General features: G+C 39.7%; 1 protein-coding gene and 1 long non-coding RNA gene across 4 annotated transcripts in view; one reads left to right on the forward strand and one right to left on the reverse strand.

Annotated features, from left to right (window-relative positions):
• Nucleotides 1-92: 92 nt before the first annotated feature.
• LOC308176249 lies at nucleotides 93-27,607 on the forward strand. Its single transcript, XR_013938173.1, has 3 exons — nucleotides 93-611; nucleotides 1,104-1,231; nucleotides 26,165-27,607. It is a non-coding gene; the product is annotated as an uncharacterized lncRNA (long non-coding RNA).
• Nucleotides 14,639-27,610, reverse strand: part of PRTG (protogenin) — an 80,189-nt gene continuing 67,217 nt past the window's right edge. For all 3 annotated transcript variants that reach the window (XM_080551724.1, XM_080551725.1, XM_080551726.1), the window contains 7 exons: nucleotides 26,029-26,156; nucleotides 25,099-25,269; nucleotides 21,382-21,561; nucleotides 20,093-20,213; nucleotides 18,993-19,158; nucleotides 17,985-18,089; nucleotides 14,639-16,960 (listed from right to left, as the gene is read on the reverse strand). In XM_080551724.1, the coding sequence (XP_080407850.1) occupies nucleotides 16,571-16,960; nucleotides 17,985-18,089; nucleotides 18,993-19,158; nucleotides 20,093-20,213; nucleotides 21,382-21,561; nucleotides 25,099-25,269; nucleotides 26,029-26,156 (1,261 nt within the window). In that variant the 3' untranslated portion in view covers nucleotides 14,639-16,570. The remainder of the gene's footprint in view (nucleotides 16,961-17,984; nucleotides 18,090-18,992; nucleotides 19,159-20,092; nucleotides 20,214-21,381; nucleotides 21,562-25,098; nucleotides 25,270-26,028; nucleotides 26,157-27,610) is intronic.

Consider the following 27,610-nt stretch of genomic DNA (forward strand, 5'->3'; position numbering starts at 1 on the left):
GGCGGAGCCGCCGGACTTTGCAAAGTTTGGCAGTGGGGGGGCTCCGCCGCGGCAGGGAGCGGGGCTGCGGGCACCCGCCCGCCCGCCGCCGGGACGGGCTCAGCGCCGGCGGAGGGGAGGCGAGGCCGGCGCCCGGCGCGCGGCCGTTAGGACCGTTAGGGCCGGGAGGGGAGGGGGGGGGGCACAGCGGGGGGCTCCTGCCCTGCCTGGAAGCGCCGGGGCCGGGCGCGCGGCTCCCCCTCAGCGCGACCCCCGCGGCCAGCGCCGTCCCGCTCCGTGCGGTAACTGACTGCCGTCACCTGCCCGGCTCGCAGGCCGGGCCGTGCCCCTGAGGTGCTTGTGGCTCGCCGCGTACCGTGCCGCGCGACGCGTGCCGAAGGCTCGCTGCTCTCCTCCAGGCTCACGGCGCCGGCTTCTCGCAGCCTCCCGGGCACTCACACAACGCCGCAGGCAGGCAGGCAGGTCCGGGCTGCCGCGGGGAGCCCCCGCGGGCAGCCCCCTCCAGCCAGAGCCCCGGGGTAGCACAGAGGAGACGCCGCTCGCTAGGCCCACCTAGGAGCCATCAAAATGTCGGCAGCCCCTCGGAACCCCTAAGAAAGGCGAGATGCCAGGTGAGTCCTGCCAGTGTCACTGTGGCATTGGGGAATCGTGTATGTGTGTTCTGCTACTGTCATATCTCTTCCAAAATGGCTGTGTGACAGGGCTGCTAGAGATGGAGTCCTCATCCTTGACCAAAACTACTGAATAACTGCACTAAATAAATTTTGAGTAATGATTTATCTTTCCTTAATTAGGATAATGACACCAGCAGTTAAGTATGGGTTTTGCTGACATACCTTAATACATTCATGACACTTCATAAGACCTAGCAGTGCTATTTATTTACATAGCTTCTTGTTAGACATGTAGTTTGTACTTTACAGTATTTGGAACACGTTTGGGGAGCGCAGGAAGAAGCGACGTTTGTGTAAAGGATAACGCATCAGTGTTACTACTCTTACGATGTTTTTGTTTTTACATTTTGCATTTCTAACTAAATAAAGTTATTCAGTTTTTACATCAGTTTCTGCCCTTCCGTAGACATTGTTTTTATCTGTCCACAGTCTTTACTTTGCAGCAATCCCAGAATGCACGTACCTTGAAGTACAGCATATTGCCAATATCCTCATGGGATCTTCTGGTTAATTTTGTGTAATCTTGCTGAAGAGAAGTATGGCTTGTTATTAGCAAGGTGAGTGTGAGCTAGTCTATATTTGGAGGAAAATGTCTTATCCGTGAAGAGATTTGCATTTTCTGTGATGGAGCTCGCTGTAGGCCTAGATGATTCTCCCAGGACTGCCTGAGCTTTTGTGCAAGGCTGCCTTGTAATAATAGCATGTAGACTGTAATTACGGATGCGCAGATTGATGTCACTGAGTCTATAAAGGTTCCTAGGGGATGATTGTCTGCATCAGCAATGTGAGCAGGGAATTCAGATTTTAACCCAGTGCTCTAGTTGCAAAAAATTGTCTGTTTTGCTGTTCATCCAAATTCATCTTTAACTTGTGCTCAGGATTTTAGTGAGCAATCTGTAAGAATCCTGTTGGACCAACTTTACACTTCTAAACCTTCATGCAAAATGGCTGAGAGAGTGTCTGAAAGTGAATTAATTCACAGGTTCAGGTACCTACACCAGCATCTCAGCCATTCCAAAAGTGTGAAAAGTCTGATCACACACTGTTGACCACCTAAGTGCCTTGCTGCTCATTAGTTGTCTTTAAAATTACTCCACCATTTCATCCACTCAAAGGCTGGCATTAATAAATAAAACTCTGAGGCATCTAATAGGTAACCTCCAATACCTAGGTAGTTTCCAAGAAAAGAGAGCTGAGCTCTCTGTTGAAGTGCGTAACAGCAGAATGAGACTCAATTCTGCTGAATTGATAAAAAAATAAACTGAAACAGGAGGTTCCACGAGGATGTGAAGGGGGGAAATACTAGTATTAGGCTAAGCAGGCATAGGGACTAAAAACAAAATAACTTGTAGAGTTGTTTTCAAGACCCAACTGGGCAAAGCCCAAAACAGCCTGGTCTGAGTTCAGTGTTAACTTTGCTTTGCGCAGGAGGTTGGGGTCAAGGTCAAGATCTCCCCAGGCCCCTTCCAGCCTGAATGATTCTGTTATTCTGAATTTACATTATTCTGTTTAACAATAACAAACCAAACAAAAAGGTCTTGTCTACTGCCAGAGTACTCGTGTGTGAAAAAATACTATTTAATACTTTACAACTCACCCCAGCTGTTGAGAAGGGTAGCTTTGGTGAAATAGCAGTAGCTTCAATCACGTGAGGCATCAAGCCTAAAAACATTACTGAATATAAATAGAGGAGCTCATTTTGGTAACATCTAGGTTCCTTTCCTTCTGAATTCACTTTAAAAAGAAGGGTACTAAAAGAGTCCTTCTGTACAAACTACCAATAGGTAAAGAATGTTCTTTTGCTAATCATTGGCATATCATGAATATTCAATGCTGTACTGCATTATCAGGAGAGAAATATCTCAGTGAGACGTGGATCCACAACAGTGTTAATGTCTAAATGCTTTTTACTATATCCTTCACGTGTATGTACTGTGTACCTCAGGAGCAAATAGAGTTGCGTAGAAGCCCATTTTGACAATATGTGAACGTATACAAATGTGCTAATGGAAAAAAAAAAATAACACCAAAGAGAAGTTTACTGACACTTAAGGAATTAAAAAAAAAAAAGGAAAAAGCAAAAGAAATATTCTGTTTGACTTTATGGGGGCGAAGACTTCATCCCATAGTAATAAAATTAGAAAAGGAAAAAAAAAGGCATGATATCAGAAGGGAAAAAAAATGGAAGCTGGCTGAATTGTGAAACTCTACCACTTCCAGTACAAGGGTCAAATACAAAACTTTTCCTCTCATGCAAGTTATAAGACAAAACACATAGAGCTTTCTGTCCAGTTACCCTAATTTATCAGCTCATGCACCTGAAGTCAGGCAGGCTCAGGCAGAAGTGCAGAACGTCTAGCCTGTGTGGATGGCATCAGGGGTTGGCATGAGCATGGCAAGACCCAGCAGCGCGCTGCGTGGGGATTCTGGCACAAGGAAACATCAGGCAAACTGACAGTAGTCTCTTCCACCTGGACAGAAAATGCTGACATGGAGAAAGGGAACACATTTAGGGAAACTTGGACTGTGATAGCTTGTGCTAGTGACAGTCTTCCAGCTTCAGTAGACTTGATTCCCTCACCTATTATGTCAGGGGTGTGTGGGAGGGATTAACTCATTTTTCTAAGATGCCCATTTCCATGTTACAAAAATTTAAGTGTTAGTTCTGCAAACACTTCTTACACTTGTTTCACAATACTGCTGTGATAAATAGGACTATTTATCAAGGCTGGAGGGAGTTTCTGTCAGGCCCAAAAATCTATTTTTGTTGTTACACTAGTGTTACACCTCATCCTCCAGAATCATTTGTCCTCATCTCCTTTGTTCAGGGTAGTACAACTAAACACATGCATGTTTATACAAAGATGCACTTTTCATGCTTTTTTAGTCTAGCTGGACATACATCTGGTATTGCACTGGAAAGATGTGTTAACCGGGTCCCTTCTGGGTATGTAAGATGTAGAGCATCTCTCTGCCAGTCTCAGGGATTGCAGCTGCAACTGAAAGTTTGATCACAAATCATTGAAGCTATTTAAGTGTAAACTGCTGGCCTACTGGTGAATGCTTCATCCGTGATGGTGATGTAAACCAGGTCTCATAAGCCCACTTTTTTCATTTCTGCTTTTAATGAACAAAAACTAAGAATGTCTAAACTTCTGTATTAACCATTCATCCACATAATATAAAGTACAAATCAAAATCTAATTAATTGTCTGTTCATGTTTCAACTTTAATCTGAAATTAATAGAAAAATGTCAGGAAAAAAGCAGAAGATTGCTTTACGATTTACTCACTGAAAGAATATAAGATTTTTTCTCTGATCCATTGCGTTAGCTTTCTTCCATACAATGCGTGATGTATCTTGAAGTCAAGTAAAAGGCTTGAAAAAGATCGTGACTTTGTCTCATCACATAGCAACTCACTGGCTGATAAAGTACATTTTCCTAAACTTTCCGATACAATTTGTTAGAGGACTGATCAACAAAAATGTCGAACATTTGCAAAGGGTAGTCTAGTGTCTCATCTATACTGGAACAAAAATTTTAACATTCAAAATACGAACGTTCTTGGAATGTTCATAAACTCAGTAGGACTAACAGTTGGTTTTTTTGTTTGTTTGTTTTTGAGTGCACACTTACCTTTTCAGCTTACAGTTAAAATAAAGCCATGTTCAAGCATTTCAGGAACAAAATCTCCAATGCCTTCAGATACTCTTGCCAACAACATGTGACTTATAAAATTAAAAGCTACAATTTATTCAATAGTTTTATAAACTGTAAGATTTCATAACTCATACATATAAGTTAATAAATACAGAACATAAACATTTGAAATACGAAGAACAACATCTGATTATTTAGGAACCTAGGTTTCATTATTGTATTTATTTACCAAAGTCGGTCAAGAAATTCATTGGAGATATAAATGCATATATGCATAGAACCTCATTTGATCTGCATGCTGTCAAGGAGTATAGGATTTCTTTCACTTTTTCCTCTAGGATAAGTAAAATGGAATTTTGTTTGCCATATTAAGGTTATCAAGGTAATAAATTCTAAACAGAGATAAATACATGTTTAACAAACCTTTGTGAGTTTCTCTACAAAATGGATTATTTCCCTACTCAAAGAAGTGTTCTCTTGATCAATGAATGGTGAAATGGGGACACTCTGTGGGGAAGTGAAAGAAATGCAATTTCATGTTCTTTCTGGATTATCATCTAGATCCCTTTGAATTTTCCTGTTTATCATGATTTGATAAAAAGAAAGGCAAGCATTTAATTCATGAACTTACACAGCACTCTCAAGAGCCCTTCTGGTTTTCTGCAAAGGCCACGCTGATCTTTGCACTAATTGGATATGAACCCATTCTTGGAGCCAGACTCTGTCAATAACTTTGCTGGGAGTTATGAAGCTTGTATGCTGTATAAACATGAGAAAGCCTTATCCTAGGCTGTCCTATCCACCAGTGCATTTTAAGTAATTAAATTTAGGCAATGACTCCTCTGGGATTTCCATTGTAGAATTGCCGAAGTGAAATTTTTGCTATAAAGCTAAAAGAGGAGTAATGCTAACTCCAGAGCTAGCAGAGCATCTTGCAGAAAAAGCTCTCCAGTCTTAGCTTAGCTGTGTGGGTATTCGCTCATCTCAGCCCTGGGCCTCAGTGTTAGCTGGGAGCTGGCTGCAGCAAGAGCCCCGGGCAGGCACGGTGCCTCCTGGCCCTTGTCTGTCTGTCTACTTGCACTGGAGGGAATCTTCACGCCTATGCTGTCTCTTTTCTCTTATACAGTGCTACCAACTTTGTTATACAAAGCCATATTCATTTGATAAGATGCATCTCTTACAAAAGGTTCCACACAGAAACACATTTGTTTTGCTGTTCTGCTCTTCATGGCGTTGGAGAGTGCAGTTCACAGGACACCCTCTCACTGGTGCTGTCTCTGGGATGGATCCAACTCATTAAACCTTGCTGATTGAAACCCTACGGACAACAACAGCCACCTCAGACAAATTGTATCATTTGCCTTTCCCTCCATCCAGATCATTATTGAGTTTTTCAATTACAGTTATGGTTCTTAGAAATTAAGAGCACGAGGATAGTTGGAAGACAGCCGAGAGGACCCCTGCATGACAGCATGTGCTATGCCATTCGCATTGGCAACTACAATTTAGTCTTAAATTTTAAGAAAAATATTTACTGGAATACAGTAGCAAAAACTCTGAAATCAATTTTGAACAAGCAACAAGGTCTGAGTAGTAGCAGATCTGCTGTGAAGAAGCAGAAACCAGCTAGTGTCTGAATTTGCAGGTCTGTAGGCTATGAAAAGAAAATGCAGCTAAAGCAAGAAAAATCAAAGTGAAAGAGAACATATGACAAACATACCATTGTTACAAAATGGAGTTTAAAAAAAAATCTCAGATTTTTGCTACCCTTTAGGAGGAGAATATGAACCAAACTTAGTTACTGCTTTTGGTTATTGTGCACCAAAGTAAGGATGAACACAAGAAAAGATAACTAAATATGCCCAAGAACGATGTGACCTAGTTACATAGATGCTGTACTCACCGAGTACATTACATCTGAGAGCAGCTTTCCTAATCCCCAGGCTAAAATTCACAGGAAATCCAGGATTTTGAGAAAAGAACGTGGAACTAATTATTTAAAATATATGCACTATCTGTCTGCAAACACCAGACTGGATTAAATTGCTTGACATGTATTATGCCTAGTGAGTGCGATTTGAAATCTGAAATTTACAGACAGCCATTTTAGGGAGCTCTACATCAGTTCCTGCAGGAATTCTGTCATTTGGTTATCTGCAACTGCAGGGCTGGGCTTTACGTTTTGACCTAGCTGTGCTATGGCAGAGAAACATCATGGCAAATCCTTAAAACCTTGTTGAATGCTAAACCAAGTTCTGGAGTGCTCATATTAGAAGGCTGTTTCTAGTCAACTGCAAATGGCAACCTCATCACCTGAGCCGAGATTTCTAAATCACAGGACATGATGCAACCACCACACTCTGCTGGGCGCCAGTGTGTTTGTACCATTTGCAGCCAGCGCTGAAAAGCTGATCACGGGCAGGCTATGCTCATGTGAACCTCTGAGCCTCTACAATGCCAGAAGTGGACTCCTGGACATTGGCTGTACTGCAGTGGCTTTCAATGTGCACACCCTCCTCACCAATTTTATCATATATAGATCACAAAGATTGAGATGCAGTATTAAAAACAACAACAACAACAAAACAAACACGTTGCTTTCCTCTAACGTAGCTATTTTTCTGTTAAGTGTTGTACCAGTATCAGCATTCTTTCCTCTTACAAACGAAAGGTTGTCTTGCTTTACATTGTGCAGATAAATTTTAATTGAGATAATTCTAACCTCAGGCTTAGAGTTAACTTACCCCTTGAAGTTGGAAATCTTGATCTCAAGTGATTCATTCTGCCTTGACTTTTTAGGCCTTGTGTTTTATCTGGTAGAGACTGAGAAAGTTGTTACTGACTTTCAAATATCCAGGATCTATTCGAAAGCATGATGGTTGCTAACGTGAATGATATATTTTTTAATGGAAATTATTTTTATTTTACACTCTGTTCTGTAACACCTGTCTTACTTGCAACTTAAATTGCATAACCTAATATAAGGAAGTCTGTGTGGAAGCAGTCCAGTGGGATTATTTTAAGCTAATATGACTGTAAACTGCAAAAGTAAGGAGCCAGCATATATTAAGTTCTGCTACTCATCCCTTGACAATAGCTTTCAGCAAACCAGAGGGGTTAATTTCCTAGACCAGCTTACCAATATCCAAATTGTTAAAGGCTATAGTGATCTGCAGTGCGAGCAACACTTTTTCTGCTTTCATATGGTGCAACGACCTCACAGCCTAGCCAGAAATCTGCTGCTTTACTCATGAAAATCCTTTTCTCTATGTGTATTGCTATGCAGATAAAAGGAAATTCAAACCCCTTCTATTAGCAAGACCTCTGTAAAGTTCCCACTCTCTTATGTCTTGTTTTCCAGCTAAAGGAGAATCCAGTGTTTTGGGTGCTGATTTCACACTTCCCACAGTGCAGCGTAATAGGAAACACATCCTCAGTCACCCACAAAAATTCATTTTCATCCTTCAGAATTATAAATGTAACATCCCCTGCACCCACCTGGAACTGGCATCAGCTTCCAGTGATGCTCAAGCCATCTGTCCAGAGAAACCCTGAGGATCCTGGACAACCTCGTAGCACTGCTGAAAAACCATCTCAGCTGGTTCCTGTTGGCCAGACAGGGATTCACACCACACCTCACTGAAATGCTCTATTGGCAGCTTGATTCAGGGTGTTCCAGGAGCAAGTGTCCAAAACTATGGTTGCTGCCAGGACACTGAGCACACAGGTCTGCCGGAGAGCAACTGGCACCCAAATTTTTGCCAGCCCCCTCGGACTTCTATTGCCAGCCAGAAGCAGACCTACAGACTAGGGACAGCTGTGCATGGTATCTTTTAGCGAGGCACAGCTAGGTTCTTAATTATTTGCATTTTCTGGATGTCTTAGTAGTGCATTCCTATGTAAATAGGTTTTAAATTATGGGGTTTAAATAAAGCATTACCCTTCACTTTCAGGAAGAAACAGTACGGTAGCTTTATGTCAGATCTGTGCTTTGATTTACCTGGGGCTCCAGCATGCAGGCATGTGCAGAGAGGAGGATTCAAATCCCATCCTCTTCATTCTGGAAAAGGCGAAGTCAGGTTTGAGTACGTTAACTACAGAACGGGGAGACATTGCAACATGGACAGCTACAGCATTATCACCTGCAGCTTCTCTCCTACTGAGAGAGGATACTCTCTACTGTCCAGCACCAGTCCTGACACCATGATCATGGGTGAAGGAAAAATACAGCCATAATGCAGCCAAATACAAGCACAGAGCCTGCTTCTTAACAGTGACATCGCTTTTACCTGCTGACTGAAAGGAGCAGGACAGGGAGAAGAGTTCATCTGTAAAGAACTGTTCACTGTTGCAGTGCAAAGTACCTCAATCCTGATGTGTTGCCACAGCTGCAGATAACATCCGTTCCCTCCCTACTCTCTGCTTTCCAACTTAGTGGGGGCTGAGCAACCTGGAAAGTATGGCAGAAAGTTGGGTTCTGTATTCCAAAGTCTCAGTCCTTTTATCCAAAAAACAGCTAAGCAAAGCCAATAAATTGACATCTCTGGTAAGCTAAACAAAGAAACAGCAATGTTGTAATTTCAATTCAGTGTAAGTGACCCATCATGCTCACCTGACTGAGGCTCAAGACGTTCTGGTTGGTGGCAGACAGCAGGCAGGTGACATTGCATCAAGTCACAGACCAGTGTTTCGCTTTGAAGATTTCCTTTGCAAACTCCTTGAAACAGAGGGCTTTATTTATTTTTTTATTGGTAATGAAAAATGAAGGTTCTGGCACGTAAAATGTACCTGTACTAACCAGCAGTAACTTAATAAGGCTCTGCAGATGGTTTCTGTTTTCACTTAGAGAAAGAATTACGTCTCTGATGGATTATGTTGGTAGAGCTTTCATACCACTGGACAGTCCAGAACCGACTGCTCCCCAGCTGTTAAAAATTCCTTCTTGTGTTTTTAAATGTAATATATTTACATTTACATTATGTTTACATTAGTAATTGACATCTATTCATTTTAACAAATACTCTGTTGAACTTTTATTATCTTTTCAGCAGGGGCCTAATTACCTCTGAAGAACAATATTTCAGTGTTCCTACATTCAAACATAAGGAATAACGAATTTTGCATTAGAGTTTGTTTTATAAATAGACACTACAGCTGGTGCTCTAATACTCCCAGGGATAAATGTCATATAAGCTACCCAACTAGGCAGAACTGTTCTATCAGTAGACTCTGCAGGTAAGAACAGCTGTGATTCATAAAGAAGCAGTATGAGGCTTTTCAGATTTCCTTTCTCATGAGAGAAGTCAAAAGGAAAGACAGACACCGTGGCTTTACTGTAGAATCCAGGGTGCCCAACTCATCAGCACAAGATGCTGCCAGAGCAGAAAGGCTCAGCCCCTGGCAGCAGGCAGCTGTTAGCAGCTGCCCCACTGGGAAGCAGTCATCACTGGTGACTCTGTGGTAAACATCTGCTCACTGGCACTTCTAAGAGGCATCAGTTTCCTAGGGACATTTTCTTGGGTGCTGTCACCACCTCCCACAGCCCTCTCTGCTGGAATCCTCAGGTGGACACAAATCCCATTTGCAGTGACACCGGGGTGGTACAGTGTTTGCATGATACAGGAAAAATCAGTGTTAGAAAGACCAGAACTCTGAGGCCCTCTTAATTCTGTGGCTGCTGTCTTAGGGCTGCCCATGTCTTGTGTCTGGAGGACACACAGAACACAGCTTGTGTTTATGGGGTGTGTGCATACAGTAGTAATTACTGTGGTTTCATTTCCAGTAGTGGAAGATTTGTATGGGCACTACTCTAATTCCAATGCTGTACCTAATTCACTGAACTACCTGGCCAATTTTTCAGTTGCTTTCTAGTGACAATCAGTAATCAACCTGCTAGCAATAGAAAACTTCTAATCCCCATCAAACCTAATTTCCTTGCTAACTTGACTCTTGTCTGTAATATTATCATCTGTAAAAATAGTAATTTGTCTTTTGACCAACCACAATTGCATTTTCAATATTCCTGTTATTTGTTGAAATACTGGATTCATCAGTCAGCAGGTGTAGAAGTGAAGAGAAAAACTCAGTAGTTCAGCTTTGTCGGTAGCTTTCCAAACTTCTATGAGAATGACTGTGCTTAGAACCACATCTTCTACATCTACTGCAAGTGAACTACAACAGAGATCTCGCATAGCTGCTTGATAGTAGTGGAGTAGAGATGGAGATTTTAGGTAGGAAATTATTCCAGGTACACAAATGGCATATGAGCACAGGCTTGGGAATTTTTTATGAAGTCCAGTGATAAGGAACGTGCCGGTTACTCTCTAACTCATTCTATGACTTTAAGTACCAAAATTGCCACATATCCTCAGCCTCAAATAAAACTGTATCTATATCTTCCTTGTTTTGAGCCACTAGTCAGAGACAATGAAAACAAAATATTTTTCAAGCAGCATTTTACTAAGGAAATTTTTTATTTCAACTGTGCAATCAATCAGTATTTAGACAGCAGTTTCATAAACATTTGGCATTTAAACTTCTATTAATTTTTGGCATGACCTTGGGGTAGTATATAAACAACCCTGGAGAGGAAAAGAGAACCAACACACTAGGTAACATGTACTAGAATGCTAGAAAAAGAAAAACAAATCCACATTATTAAACAAAGTATTTTTTAAAAGACATTAAAAAATTACATTCAAATCAGGGCAAACATTAGCTTCCCTCATGCAATGGAGTTCACAGAACTGATCCCCTGAGACAAGTATAAAATTAATACAATTCAGCTCCATCCTCCATTAGCCAGTTAGCCATTGCTGCCCTTAGAAGAAAATGGCACACGGAGTGAAAGGATCCAGAACACCACAATCAGATACATACCTGGCTCCTACACTGGCAATTCGTTCACAACTTGGAAAAAAGCAAAATAATAACAAAAAAGCCAAACAATCAAAAAGCAACATTTTGTTTAAGTAAGTTTTTCATATACAGTCAGTCTTCACTGAAAACGCACCAGGCAGATGCAATGTAGGTATATGTAACCGTGGACAGCTGAAAACCTCCACAAGGAGCTCAGCTTGCAATGGCACTCCAGAGGGACCAACATGGCAGAACTTTAACCATGTGTTTATATCCCTTTTGAGTCACTTAGCACCAGCCTCAGTGTAAATCTAGAGAAATTCCAAGGAAACAAACTTACTCTGCATTTTTATCAGCAGAATTGAGAGCGAACTTTGAGCCAAATTGAATGTACGTTCTTTTCAGATTGGCTTCTATTAACAGCAAACAACTTGGTTTTGGACTCATTTTGAAGAAAAGGTTTGGGTTTTTTTTGTGTGTTTTTATTTTATATTTTTTGTAAACACAGCTTCCAAAAGATGCAGTTACAAAAATAATTTATTATTAACTTGTTAGAAAGGTGCTCAATATTCCTGCAGACAAATTCATCTGCTTTAGAAATTACTTGATATTAGCAAAGCTGCATTTCCAGCAACTAAGAAGCATGTAACAATTGTTCAAACTAAGAAGTACCTCTTTAATAATTATTAGGTGTAATTCTGCTTTCAATTTTAACAGAATGACTCCAGTAAATTGATTTCTCTGGAATATCGCCAAAGTTACACCTGTGCAGCTGTCTTTTCACTAGGTATGAATGAGCTTTTGGGCTAAACATGGAGTGCCCTACAGAACTAAACAACATTCCCCATGTTAGGGGATGGACTTTTCCCTGCCTGCACTTCCTTCTATAACAGATAAAATGAGTGAGAACTCCTGGTCTTACAGCTTACACGTCAGAGTAACATGTTACTAAGACCCAGTGGTCTATGGTAACTATTCTTGTGTATGCTCAGGTTGCAGCAAACTTTAAGTCATTCAAGTTGACTTAGATCACAGTGAAAAAGAGTTAAATTGACTTAAAATACTCAGTATTCACTACAGGCTAAGACTACATGCATGGAGAGTTACAGTGAACCTCTGGTATATGGCAACTTTTTGTCCTACCAAAAAAAATACATTGCCAATGGGAGTTTTAACCAACTAAGAATCCTGTCCTTTAAAAGTAATAATACTGTGAAGATCTAAAAAAAAATAAAATAAAATGCAGCAGCTCATTTTGTCTGTCAAGACCATGCAAACTGAAATTAAAATTAATTCTCCCATTGACTTAAAAAGAAACAGGCTAAGGACTCTGGTATGGACAAAGCAAACAAGATTCAGCTCATAGTCTAAAGCAAGGTAATAAAACCAAAGAGGGAATGAACTATTAAATATAATTAAAAACAGGTAGAGAAATGTCTTAAAACTCCTTTCTGTTAAAATCCAATAAATTACACCAAAAATGCACAGCTAATATAGGAAAATATTGATATATGGATTTTTCAAGTCTCTCTTAAAAAAGCAGAGCTATAAAAGAAATCTACTGACAGGCACAGTTCTGCACAGCATACACATTCCCAATTTTCTGAGATAGAAAGTATTCTCATCTTCCAGGAGTTATTTGTAAAACATGAAGAAAGTACACAAGCATAACTGTGGGCAGATTGAGCACTTGGGTTTGGATCCAGGGCCCCACAGAGCAGGCACTGCTCTTCCAACAGAAGGGCAATCACAGTCCTCGCTTGGAAACAGCCTGGTAAACCAGTGTCAAGATTTTGTCTGCAAATTTGTGATGCTCTTCAAGTCACATCAACCTATAACATTTTTGTTTTGTTTTTAAAGTACAAAGGTTGCATATACATTTCATTACACCAGCCATGGCTCTTTACTTCCTAATACACTTAAACAAAATCAGTTCACATAGTGTAACACTAAATTCCACATTTATGTTCATCTTCCAGAACATACTTAATTCATAATTAAAAAATTGATAGTGTTTTCTCCAGGACCCAGTTTTACAGACACAACCAAGAATAAATACTGGAAAACCTATAACCTGTTCTGTCTCCCAGCTTTTTCTAGGCAAATGGAATGAATAAAGATCATTTACAAGAAATTGATTTCCTTATATCGTAAGAAGTATGAACTTTTAAGAAAGTTGATGTCTCTAATATCACATCTATAATTTGAAGCTTTGGCTTCAAGGATATGAAGCACTTAAACGTTGAGCCTGATTTTGCACTGTTAAAATCACAAAGAATTCTGCTATTCAGTTCGGTAGAGAAGGCATCGATTTTTACAGATTTTTTCTAGAGATTCCTCTGCCTACATTGGTGGAGTTCTTAATCATCAAACAACTATTCCCTCACAAAAATAAGGTGATATATTAAAACATGAATTTCTGAGGAGATTGCATTGTTTGTTCTGCGTTAAACGTGTAAATAGAACTAGAATTAACTATGTGACACAATAAAGGGAAGCATATGAATGTAGGCTGGGTTCTGGAGAAACATATTATATTTGGTTAACATAAAAATAAAGGAAAAGACAGAATAATTAATGTCTAACTAAGCTTGCCTATATGCTGAGGTAACCTTAAATATCTTTGGTTTTCTTTATTTGCTGATAAAAAGTACCTTAATTTAAAAAAAACATTAAATGATTAATAGAATTCTGGATACACTGTTCTCTAGTAAATTGAATATTTTGATCTCTTTGGCTATTGAAGTTAGAACTTCTATACTAGACTGACAAACTTTGTATTAAGCCTTTTTCTCTCAAATTCACCGTGGGTTAAACTACAGAGTGGGTCTTTGGATGAAAAAGTTTAGGATTTAAAAGTATTTACTTGTAAAGAAGGTCATAAAATGACATCAGATTATCAGTACTCACAGCAAACAAGTCTTTGGAGAAGCAAATAGTTACCACCTGCATATCAGCTCTTTCTGAATGAAACTAAGAAAAGAGGCTACTTTGAAAGATGAAGTGTGAAACTTCATGCTACAGTTACACATTCTTAATCTAGGTTCAGTTAATTCACCCTTTAACTAACTAGAAACAGTACTCTGCTGTACACTAAACATTCTGCCTGATGAGATCAAAAATCTTTGGTTAAAATGTTTTCTTTTTCTTCAGCAAGTAGAAAAAATGTTCAAAGATATTTTTAATACTGTACTGTTGATCCAGCTACATGCTGAAGAAAAAAAAAATTACACTTGGAAGTCTTTGGAGATATCTGCTGATATCATTATAACTTTAAAGGCTCTTGTAACAAGGTAGTTAAAATTGTAGAAGCATACAACTCATCTATGCAATCAACTACTACAATCAATAGAAGCCCTATTGGTTTTGTTAGTGACTACTTATACAATAAAATGTATTCAGCTGTTCAAACCTGTACCTTTTAACTAGTTCAATTATTTTTGGAAAATATGCAACTTCCTTCTCTTCTACAGATTAGTCTTTGGCACAAGATTATTTTAAAAGCCTTTAAATCAACACTGTGATGAAAAAGTGAACACGTACTGTCTGGTCCTGAACTAGCAAACGGTTACAAGCTAAAGAACTACCATAGCTACAGGCCGATTCATCAAAATGAAACAGACAGAAGGGTAGGGCTTGTCGATGACTTCTGACCACCTTTTGATACCTACGGAACAATACAAAAGCCAGCCTGGCCTACCTTAAACTCAGTGGGAGTTCTGACACACTTAAATAGAGCCAGGAGTTTCTGTGGTTGCTTTCTCACATTACATTTTAAACATTTTTTAAAGTAAAAAAATGCCTTTTTTTTTTTTTTTTTTAAGTAAAATGGGGAAAACAGAGCAGAGGACTGGATATATAGGCAAGTTTAGAACATTGGATGAATCCAACCTCTCCTCTCTCTCTCCCTCACCCCCTACCCCATTAAGAAATAAAACATGATACCCTGTCAGTTTGCTCCACATTTTCGTGAGGCAGCTCAAAAGTAACAAACTGTTCCCTGAGTACAGGAAAAACAAACAAACAAACAAACAAACCCACACTAGAATAACTCTTAAAGGAGGTAGTATAAAACAGGAATTGTATTGGTTCAAGGCAGTAGCAGTACTCACCTCCTTCAACAGACTCTTCAACTAAAGCTCTGACTTTCTATTTCTCATGGTAGCTTAATGAGAGTTTTAGATTGGCTTGTGGGTAAAGTCACTCCCTGAGCTAAAATTCCTGGCTAACAGCATACTAGGCAAAGGCAAGGAGCAGGGCTGCATCCCAAGAACAGCTCTGAGACATACCGTGAAGCTCGCAGTGCTTATCAGCACTCTAAGCTGGGTAAAAAATTAACTCATGATACAGTTTCCTTTATAACATCTAAGAAGCATTTAAGGCATCCTTCTGTACTCCAAAGCAATTTTATCAATACTAAAAAGGCATAAGGCAAATCAGTAATTTCATTATACATAATGCAAGGCACCATTGCTAAGAAGTACTGCAACACCAGAATACTCAGCATTATTATCTATTCCACGTCTCTCAGGCAGAATCAAACTGTTTGGAAATACTGAATGCTTCCTCATTTTGCCATGCTTTTTAGCACCAACTGTCAATAAATGGGCAGTATTTGTCACTGTAGGGAATCCAACATGCCCCAGAGCCCTAAGGATATAGCATTCATCCGGTCAGCGGTTGCTGGCACAAGTTTCTGGGGGGAAAGGCACTGTCCTAGGCTTACTGGGGCTATGTGAATCAAGAGGTACAAAAAATTTCATGTGGCCGTACATGTGGAAGCACCAACTCCAGTTTTCGCAGTTTTCAACATCCTTTAGGTCAACCACATTAAATCATTATATTTTATACTCTAAGATTTCCTTCTTTTCAAAGACAGAGCTTCAGCTAAACAATCTTGTTCAGCTACCTATACAACTCCCTGATCACTGAGTGCGCGCACACACACACACACACACACACTCATTCTACACTCAACTGAAAAAAAAATAAAAAAAATAAAACAACACTACTAGGAAGTATCGTCAGTTCCATAGCTGAGACCAACTAGAACACAAACGAGGTAAAGCAGTTGTCATTCAGAGTTCACCTCTCGGCAAACTGAGGTAGATAGTCAGCAAAAGGGCCTAAAGCCTTCCCTTTGCTCCAGTGACATATTCTTAACTTTAGTCAGAAATCTTCACTGTCCTTTCACATTTGTTGACCACTGAACATTCAAAATGAGTGAGTTAAAATAAACAAATATAAAACATTCAACAGAAACTCAGGATCACCTGCTGGGTTAGTCAGGCTTTCCACAATAAAACTTTGGCTTCCTGTTCATTGTCCTTCGAACAGACATACACTGCAAGAATGTCTGGTGTGGTCCTAGGGATGTCAGTTTTGCACTGCAGAGTGTATCTGAAGAGGTGAGGTAGCAGTCTGGTCAGTAGTGAATGGCAGAGGAGATTCTTTGCAGTTGCTGATGGCAGGGCTCATCATGTTCGTACCCAAGTCATTGCTTACAAAATGATTGGTAGCAGGAGGGGTGGCACTTGCCGCAGAGGAGAGGTGTATCTCATCATTGGACTCATGAGAAAATCTTCCAGAGTCACCAGTCTCATGACTTCCTTCGCTGTTGGCCGAATGCTCTGTGTCGGCAGCAATACTGAATGGCACCTGGAAATTAGACTGCTGGCCAGGAGAGCTGGGAGAGTCATCCTCACTGATCAGCACAGTGGTACTTGGCTGATACAGACACACTGCCTGAACAAATCTTCTCTGAGGCTATATAAAAAGCAGAGAGGAAAAGGTTGTTCAGCCTCTGAAAAGCTGAGCCATAATTTGAATTTTTACTGCATTTCCAATCTCCTATTCCGCCAGAGTGCTTACAACAGCATTGGCTTAGAATAACAGCCTGGGCTTTCCTACAGCAGGTTAAGAAGAATCAGTCTCAAGCCTTGCGCATCCTTTTCCCTTCCATACTAGACGAAGCAACCCCTTCTTGCCAAGCATGGCTATAGAGAGACCTTAATGGTATTTTAACAATATACTTGGTAGAGCTGTCCCCATCCCTTCATGCATATTCTTTAAGCATTACTCCTTGGGTGGTAGCAAGTATTTTGCCCATAGAGGCATCAAAAATAAACAGCTGCTCAAGCTTTCCTATTCCTTAAACATACCAAGAGCACAATATGAGTTAGTATTCAATAAACATTAGTCAGATGCCCCACAGACGTGAATTTGTACTACAGGGTTCAGGATTCGGTTGAACATTTCAGTTTTGGATTGAATCCAAATAGAAATTACAGGCAGAGCAACAATTTCAGAAGCATGACAGTCCTAGCTCAGATTCTAAATTTCTTCAATACTTTGGATAAATCATTTCATTTCCCTCTTTTGGTTTCTCTTCAGCAAACATAAGGTATTAGCTGTCAGGGTAGCAAGGGATTCTTAGATGTTTATATTTGATTTGTATTTATATGCACACAAAGTCTCTGCAGATGTACTGTAGATGGTATGCACAGACAGTATACAGAAATCTGTTTGCTCACAGATAAAGGGCACAGGCAAGAAAGTTATCAGTTAATTGTAAAGAGTTAAAATATTTGACAACTTGGGACAGAAAATTAAAATTCCGTATGACTATGCTACAAGGTAGAATACCATCAACCCTAAGAAAACTGAAATTATTCCATTAAAACTTAAGCTACTAATTACATTTCCCATACATAGAAAACTAAATATCTTCCTTTGCAAACGCAGGGTTTTACAGCAGAGATTGTGCATCTCTGCCCATTAGGCCAATTACCTCCTCAGCCTTCACCTTCTTAGTATCCTGGAAGAACAGCCACCTCTTCTTGCAGTTGGCTTTTGTGACAGGCCCGTAGCTGTTAATAATTAGATCAGACCCCCCCTACAATAGAAAGAGGGGGAGAAAGAGATTTTAACACACTAGATTTCCAAGATACTTGAAAATATTTTTTTCTATTCCAACCATTGGCTCCATGCTGAGAAGAAAGACAAACGAGGTTTAGCGCTCAGTTGGTTTTTTATGGTCAGGTATTCATCTACTGCTTGAGACTAGTCAAGACCATTTCCACAAAATCTGGCAAGCCCACAGGCCAGACCTAACAGGTGCGATACCACAAACACAGAGCAAACAGTTCCAATCACTGCTCCTGTTCTACCCTTTGGAACGTGACATAGTGCCTGTGCCTGCACTGAGGTCCATTTCCATATTTTTCCAGCTCTTCCATATGTCCTGAAGGAATAGTTCAATGCAAGTTTGCAGTATGTACAGAACATGCCTTAAATCAGGATGTCTATCTGAAAATACATCTGGTGTGTTTTTGTCATACTAAAAGATTCTACGCATCTACTGACACATCCTGCCATCTAGATTAATTTATAATTTGATCAAATACAAGTTTATAAAATGTAACAGTGTCTTACCAGTGAAGACAAAGAAAGATATTTTCTTTAATACTTGCTTTAGTGCCACACTTGACTAGACTGTGTATCGCACTGACTAAACTAGGTGCTTGACAAGGACTCTCTTGCCTATCTCCTGCTCTTAGAATAGAATTGCCAAAATTGGCAATCTACAGAGTAGAGCGTATTAAATCAAATCTCTAGCTGAACTTTAAAATGAGTCTTGAAAATTTGTTCCTGGATTGCCACACTTGTGTTTGTCCAGTAAACAAAACTGCTGTGAATTTGCAGTGTACATATTTTAATTTTGATAGGGACTCAGATGTTATAACAATGAATTCTAAAGAAAGATTTCTGTTTTGGGAGTGAGTAAAGCTCACAGTACCTTAGCATCGATGAAGCTGTTTCCCACTATCATTGGCAACAAGGATTCTGCATTCTCTGCAATTCCTTCAATACTCTTCTCCGCCTCATTAGCGCTGGCTAATGAGATGCTGGTATGTGACAGCTGGTCAGTACTTTGCTGCACAGGTTTAGGGGCAGATGTTTTTCTACACAATGTTAAGCAGAAATAAAATGACCCACAGGAAGAAAATACATTGAATCAAGTATAAACTTCAAAGCTATTATTAATCAAGTAATATTGGTATATTCTTAGCATCTATATTTTATTATATAATTCTCATGAAATTTATGTTATTGCTTGTCATAAAAATAACATCTGCTTCCAATTAATCATGCACAGTAGGCTACAAGCGTATGTGCAGGCAGGAATTCTCGTGATTACTAATATTACTTGAAGGAAGTAACTGCTAATGATATTAGGACCTTTCTACCATGCTACACAGAGACTGTCTCCCAATCCATATTTTCTCTTGCATGTGTGCTAAAAATCCTGTTACTAAAATATACTTTCAGACAGCTTTAAAAATGTATTTATTTTTAGTAACTTATATTTGTTCAGATCCCAAAGTTATGGGCAGAGTCACTAGGGCCAGGTTTGGCCTCTTAGCAGCTGATGACAAGGAAGACAGAGGGTGGCTTGCACTAGTGCAAAGAAACTGCATCACAGAACTGCTTCATGTCAGAGTTCCTCTTTTCCAGCAACATCAAAGGTTTAAAGCCTTGCAAACCAGGTCTGGGCAGACTGCAGGGCTAAGCAGGAGGAACAGATGATGTAAAGCAGCATGTTTATCTGACTCAAAAGGCTTTTTTGTTTGGAAACATGCCTCATGCTTAGTTGTCAAAGCACTGCTGGCCCCCTCTGTAGGTTCTTTCCTCTTTTCATTGTAGAAGGGGTTCAGACAGAGTAGGAAGAGCCAACAAAACTAGGAACTTTGCTTCCATTTCTGGCTGAAACAGGTGAAGAGACAAAGCACTTAAAAGAACTTAGCACTCTCAGAGAAGAACACGTCCCAAGTGATTTGTGCTCATACAGAAACAGAGTGTTGAGAAAGATCTCACTCTTGGTGAACAAAAACATACCTGGCTTTACTGCGATAAATTAAGATCAGGATGCAGATAAGGATGCAGGTCAAGGCTATGCAAACCCCAACAACAATGCCAGTCATTGATTTCTGGTCCAGATGGTAATAGTCAGAATAAGCTATAGCAAAAAAGAACAATAAAAGGCTCAGAAAATAAGAAGAGTTACCCGAATGGGGTTACAGTCACAATCACACAGACAAATGCTTCCTTTTAATGAGATTTCCAGACCTTCTGTGTCACACATTTTGACACTTTTGAAAATAAAACTTCTAGCCCAAATAGAGGACCGTATGCAGCCATAGCATGGGAGTGGAAAAAGGGACAGCCCCACACTACAGCCTTTTCAGTGACACACAACACAGAGCAGAGGAGCCTGCTCCAACCCACTCCTTACAGGGTGCTGCTAAATAACAAATGGAAAAGGCTTGGAGAATTCCAGCCACTGTCACCTAAGAGGGTTTTTATTCGTTGACATCAAATGGCTGTTAACCTAATCCTGAGAGCACAACTTCAGTTATTTGGCCTGAAATACAGCTGGAGTCCAGGAACAGAGAAAACCTGAACAAGATAAATCTCTGCATGAATCACAATTAAGTGTGCAGCAGCAAGGAAAGGTTAAAAGGTTCGTACACCTGAATAATTACTATATCTGGTCTCCCCACACAACTTTAAAATCTGTGAGAAGTCACCAAGATAAATCCCTTTCTGTGATAGACAATTTGTTCTTCCATTCTTACATGGAGAAACCACTGAAGTCACCTTGGTTTCCCCAAGGTAAAGCATGTTTTTCCCTAAAGAGCTGCAGGTGGGGCTGAATTCTTTGGTGAAAACATACGGTGATATATCACTGACTAACAGGTTGATTTGGGTTGCTGGAATTCTAGGAGCCAGCAAATTTCAACAGATTTATTCGAGATGCCATCTCATCTCTGCTGGGCTGTCTGGTTCTAACTGACTCAGTGCTACTGGTATCTCAAGCCAAATAAAGGACTTATAGGAAATGCCTTAGCAGAGGGGCCGCCCAGGATAGTACAATTCAAAATAGTTATGTATTCCCAGTTGAAAAGCAAACTTCCAACTTCTGAGCAAAAGAATTAAACCAGTTCTGAGTTGCACTGAGACAGAATTCCAAAATGGTTCCACTAAAAAAAAAAAAAAGCTATACTGTTAGGACTGCCTCATGTGAAACACAATGGTTTATCCAGAAAGCAATTACCAGTTAAAACAAACAGGGATCTTTTTTTTCTGGTACTTGTGACAGCACTAATCAAAACATTGTTACTGACTTGTGGAATCTCTTGAATCCAAGCGTTTAGGCCTCTGATTAGACTCTGTCTCCTTTGGCAGTACAGCAAGTTCCACCACATTTGAGAAGGGTCCTTCTCCCACTTCATTGGAGGCTGCTATTTTCACCAAGTAGACATTCCCTGCTACGAGGTTTTCCAGCAAAGCCATAGTCATTGCTCCTAGGAAAAGATGAATATACAGTTGCAGTTACACAAAGTCTCTGAAAACAGACTGAGATTTAGACACTGGGATGTATGCTTTCTTTCCAGTGCCACCTCCCAGTCTGGTCCGAGGACTGTGATCACTTTTATATGGCCCAGCCTGCATGTACAGGGTATAGAACACTTCTGTCTTTTCGCTCCATACTGCTTGAACACAGCACAGTGTAAAGTGTCAATACCGTTCAAAAACAAGAGTCAAGTATTGGCTACAATACAGAGCACACTAATCCTCAGTCTAGCACTAGCTTCATTTCGGTGCCTGACAGTGTTAACGCTGTGATTCTATCCATGAGCAATGCTCCAGTTGTTACCCAGACTTTCAGCCGCAGAAAGCAGAACATGAGACATCTCTAGTATTTACGTGCCTCCTAGACGCTCTGTGGGAATGGCACCGTATCATGAATGCGAATTAAAAATGTCACAACAACATAATTCAGGTTTGGCTTATCACATTTCAGGTCTATTTGGTAAAACGAAAAACAGGACAGATTTGAAAAGTACATTATACCATGCTTTTAAAATAAAATTAAACCTTATGTAGAGATGTGGAGGCTTCCTTGATTACTGTTCATCTAAGCTGTGCTACTAAAATATTACATAAAGCATCTCTCACATGTTAAGGATTCTTTTCCTAAAATCCCTGAAGGCAGGAGAAATACATTAAGAACATAAATAGGATTCACTTGCATCATCCTTAGACAGGCAAAACTCCTATCAAAATCAATGAGTTTTGCCTGTCTGGGAACTGCAGACTGCTGCTTAAAATTCGAATTGCTTTCTAAAATGCCTCTTTTTCTTCCTACCATAGAAATATATTGGTTTCCTTTCCCAAAATAATGGCAGTTACAGGACCAAATCTATCCCCTGCTCTCTGTCACAAATTCCATTCACTTTCTCAGACTTGTCTAAATTTCAGCCTTTCAAATCAGTTTCAGAAGTCAGAATTTATAGCATCATGGGAGCGTATAAAATATAAGGTTGTTTTGTTGACAGAAAAGATTATACATCTGGCAAAAGAGAAGCTACTTCTAAAGCTATTTCAACTCTTCCATAAAAAACACCCATTAGCTGAAAGCATTTGAAGTAAAATGTGAGGTATCTGTAACCAAAGGAGCTGTAATATTTAGCACCAGCAAGGGCGGAAGGTCATGTTTCAATATTAGAGGCTGTTTCCCACCAGCTCCTTGCAAATCTGTTGCAAAGCTAAAGCAAGTAAGCACTTTGTACTGATTTACTGCACCGCAAGTGTGTAAGGGCTGGAGCTTCTGATCCACTTGAAGGGAGCTAGGGAAGAGGGGGGAGGTGGCTGGAAGCTAGCTCACACCACAAACCAGCAACAAACTGCAGTTACATCCTACATCTGCCATGGCTAACGCAAACTCAGTCAAATTAAAGCGTTGGGTTTTTGTTTTTTAACTTGGTGGATTGGCAGATGTTTTCATGCATAAACTAAAGCCAATGTTAGGAATTTATAGATTTATTTCATAAATCTTCTGCAGAAGAAGTTTAGTGTCAAGACAAAACAATACTCTTTATTGTACAGGGTTAGCTGATCTTGTCAGAATAAATGCATTTAAAAAAAAAAGTCAAACCCTGCTCCTACCTGAAATTACCTACGAAAGGACTGGCAAGGGACTGGCACAATATTTGCCCAATCTTCCTTCTACATACTCGTTTTCTTTCACGTTTTCTCATCTGTACTTTAAAGTAGGAGTATTACAGATTGTCCTGAATTCCATGCCACACCTCAAACCCAAATATATGTATCCAACTACTAAATCCGTGACTAATATTGATGGACACAGTAACACTGAGATTTATAGCTTTCCATTTGCTCATTCCATCCAACGCTTTCGGTACAGGAACACGTGTCTGTGTTTATTGTTACTGCCATCCCCTCATTTCAATTAGCTATGGTAAAATTTTTTTCTGAGATGCTGTTCAGTTGCACAGTCATGGCTGAGCTGAAGGATATACCTGGAACAACAACTCAGCTGCTTTGCCGCACATAACAAATACAGTATATTATCACTAAAATTACATTTATTCTTCAAATATAAGCTCTCTGCAAATTTAAAATTAAACCTGCTGCATTTTAGTAAATTAAAATTAATATTAGATTGGTCCTTTAATATGAAAACTTTTCTGTTTCCTTGAACAGTTTGTAACAACTTCATATTGCTGTTTCTTTGAAACTTTTAGTAGGGGGAGAAAAAAAAAAGGACTCAATTCCCTATAGTTACAGCTCATGGATATTTCAAAGACTAGATATTTTTCATAAATTTTGCTTAAGATTAAGAGTCATTTCACTGCTGTTCTTCTGCCGTGTGTTCTTCAGTTGACAATTTCTGCCAGAGGTCAGCCTTAAAAAAAAATACTATTCTGCTTCAGCAAAGACAAAGTGGGACTGCTACCTTTCAAAGTGGTTATCAGTCCTTTATCCTCTCTGCAGAAGCAGCACAAGGGACAACCACCAATTTTTAACTAAGACAGTTCTGTCTCACTGAGACTGGAAAAAAAGAATTGTCCTCTTTGAGTGCACTTCTAAAGCCATTATGTATTGTGTATTTTCCTATACAGAAGATTTAAGGCATCACTCTATGCTGGCAAATAAGCTTTCAGCCATGAAACAACAACAGAACAACAAAATATAAGTCTTCCTAGGCAATCTTCTTAATTTAGCTGCTCAGCACATGACTTTACTCTGTAACACTAAGGTTCTTTCTTTAGTATAATACATTATTGGAACATTATCTATTCTGAACTGCCTCGGTCTATTTTGAATACCGACCTAAGAATAAATGTATTTTGCTTTTTTTTCCTGGCTATAATATAGATCTATTCTTAATGCAGCTCTTCAAATCATAGTATTATTCTGGAAAGCACCTATGAAAATGTAGACTATGTCTACATGTAACCACAAAGATATGACTGCAGTTCGCATTACCATACCTGACTGTTAGATTAGCTAGCTGGGATTCAGCCGTCAAAGAGAGCCAGAGAGTTAAAATCAATTTGCACAGCTATTTACTGGGAGTAGGGTAAAGTTCTTTAAGTCAAACTGAGCTAACTGGACTGGCAGTGATCAAAAGAAACATAGAAACACACAGCCACGTTTGTAAATTTATTTCTGAAGAGCAAGGCATCTCGGAGACTTCAGATTTGAAAGAGTACATTCACAAAATAAAACCATCACAATCATTGTTATCCAGAACTATGATGGATGTAATTGCATTTATGAAACATTTTGGTTCACATGCACACTCTGAGCTCCAAAGCAACACAGACAACCCCTCTCCCCTCATCTTCTGATGTATTAATTGGTTTTTAATATGTTTTTATCAGCTGGGAGTAATTCTATACTAATTATAACTTTCATGTGAACATTTATATGAATTTCTTTCTTACTGTAGTCCAAGGGAGCTGAAAATAATGAAGCATCTTATAAGTAGCATCACTGTTTGTCCAGTTCATACATTTATGATTTTAGTTTACCTTCTCTGTGCAACACTTGCCATTCCCCAGCGATCCAAGACTTCCTGGATGCATAGAGGATAGTATATTGTGTAACAACTGTTTCAGGACCATCAGGTGGCTTCCAGGAAACCAAAGCAGTATCATCCTCTATCAAAGTCACCTTCACTCCTACTGGAGGGCCAGATGGTGCTGTGAGAACAGTAACACGATACTATTAGGCTAACCTAATTTACATGTAATTAAACTGCTCAAAAACAAACTGCTGTCTAGAACCAATGGCTATTGCTACATCCCAGATAACATAAACAAAAACATATTCACTGCTCTTCAACAGAAATTCTCGTGTTAACTCTGATGTGGTTAATAGCTCAGATTTTGTAAAAGCAAATTCTGTATTTTTTCCTTCAAAGCCAAAATTAATAAATAAATAAATAAATAAAAATTCCCTGTGAAGAGATACATCCCAAACATCAAATATTGCTGTGCTAAGAATGTGAAACTGAAGTTTTTGATTTTTCACTGACCAAGCTGACAGAGAAACAAACCAGCAGTTAGTGTAGTAAAAAGGAAGGTACATATGTAATTGTCTTACAGTTCCTAAAACTCTTGGATTTTAAAATATGTTTTCATAATACCTATGAATTAACTGTGCCTCTCCTGTAAACATTTTTTTTTATTTAAGTTATTTCAGTGGTTGCTAATGTCACATTTTATTTAAAAATGGTTGATGGTTTTATGTAGATTTTGAAAAAAGAATTTCACAGTTCCAAAAAAGCATTTTCTTTGGAGCGTTTTTCTATCTTCCACTGAGAAGAGCATTATCTGTATATTAGAGGAAAGTCTTTCTCTCTCCTACAGACAGCTCCAAATTAATAAGCAATTTCTTAGGTTATTTGGCTTACAGAACATTTTTTTCAGAACCTTGTGGTCTTCTCCTAGTGCCCTTACCTTCTGGAAGGGTAGTATGATAGACAACTGGACTCCAGGGACTAGAGAGCTGGTCCACATGCAAACGAACTGCAAATTCATACATGGTTTTTGGTTCAAGACCTTGAACTAACATGTGAGTCTCTGACCTGTACAGATGAAGAAGAAAGAAATATAACAGCAGGTGTTGACTTGAAGATCCAGAACTCAGATGATATCTCTTAGCCATGGTGAGTAGATTGCTGCTGTCAGTTCAACAGAGGACAAACCAGTTCAAGTCCAGACACGTGAGCCATGTGCACTGTCTACCTAAAAAGGTAATTCTACTAACCCTGGAGCTCTCTGGAGCACACTATGTTTGCTATCAGTTGATTTGAGCTCAGGTTTTTACAGAGCTTAGTTGGACAGCTGATGCACAAGCAAGTCCAAGAACGTCATGACCCGGACTGCCAGCAGGTATCCCAAACTCAGCTCTTCCCACGTTCATCCATACGACACTATGCTTTAAACTGGAGTAACACAAACTACAACCGCTGCTGAGAAGGCACTTGCTGTTGGCTCCATCAGTTATTCCTGGTTCTGTTCTCAGTTCATAATATATAGGCTATGCATGCAACTCCCCCTTGCATTTATGGCCTCTATCACCCCCACGTTTAGGGGAACTCTGTGGAATAAAAATCTTCCCTACTTAAGTCTCATTTAGTGTTTTCATTTTCCGTAGTGCAAAGTCAGTCACCAATATTTGCAATACTTTCATCCTATCACAAAAAGCAGTATTCACTGCTATGCTCCATATTATACGCCAGGAATTGTACATGGTGATTGTACTGGGTTTACTTGTTAACTCCTACAGCAGGCAATGTGTTCTTTGAAGAGAAAACCATCAATGTCAGGATGGAAGCTATCTTTTAACACAGCATTTCTTTTCTTTAAAAGACTTGAGTAAACCCATATATTGAGAGAGCTACACATATGGATTCCCTCAACAGCACCGTGGCCCCCACTGTACACAATCACAATGGAGCAAAGTCTTCTGCTGTCATACAACCAGGGCACAGAGTTGAACGCTGAGCTCAGGCAGGACTTCTTCCCTGTCCTACTGTTCTGTGGCTCATGTGTTGCTTCTCTGAATAGCAAGCTATAGGTCCTACTTAGCTTTCTCCTGGCAGGATGCCACATACTTAGGAACGTGACATTCCCACAAGGACACACTCAACCCCTCAAAACTCAATAATTTTTGCCTCCAGTGTTAAAATCAGACACTGTACCGAGTCCCATTTTTGACCAGAGAAGCTAACTATAAAATATGTACTCTTTTGCTTGGTTGAAGAAGAGTTTAACATTAAATTCAGCTTAGCTAATAAACCTGTTAAAAATTCAAGAGCTTGTCCAGAGATCCAACATCAGGATGTCAGGAAGAGAACTCAGGTGTTCTACAAACACATCTTATACAACCAAAGAAACAGAACTAGCAGCCACTGGATAAAACACACAGCTTTTTGACTGCAACATCTTTTATCCCTCTTAAAGAGGATTAAAAGAGGGCAGGAAAACTGGAAACTGGATCTAGAAATGGGAAATGAAGATGCAAGAGCACTGCACT

The sequence above is a fragment of the Anser brachyrhynchus genome (genome assembly GCF_964034855.1).
Source record: "Anser brachyrhynchus genome assembly, chromosome: 11".
Lineage (NCBI taxonomy): Eukaryota > Metazoa > Chordata > Aves > Anseriformes > Anatidae > Anser > Anser brachyrhynchus.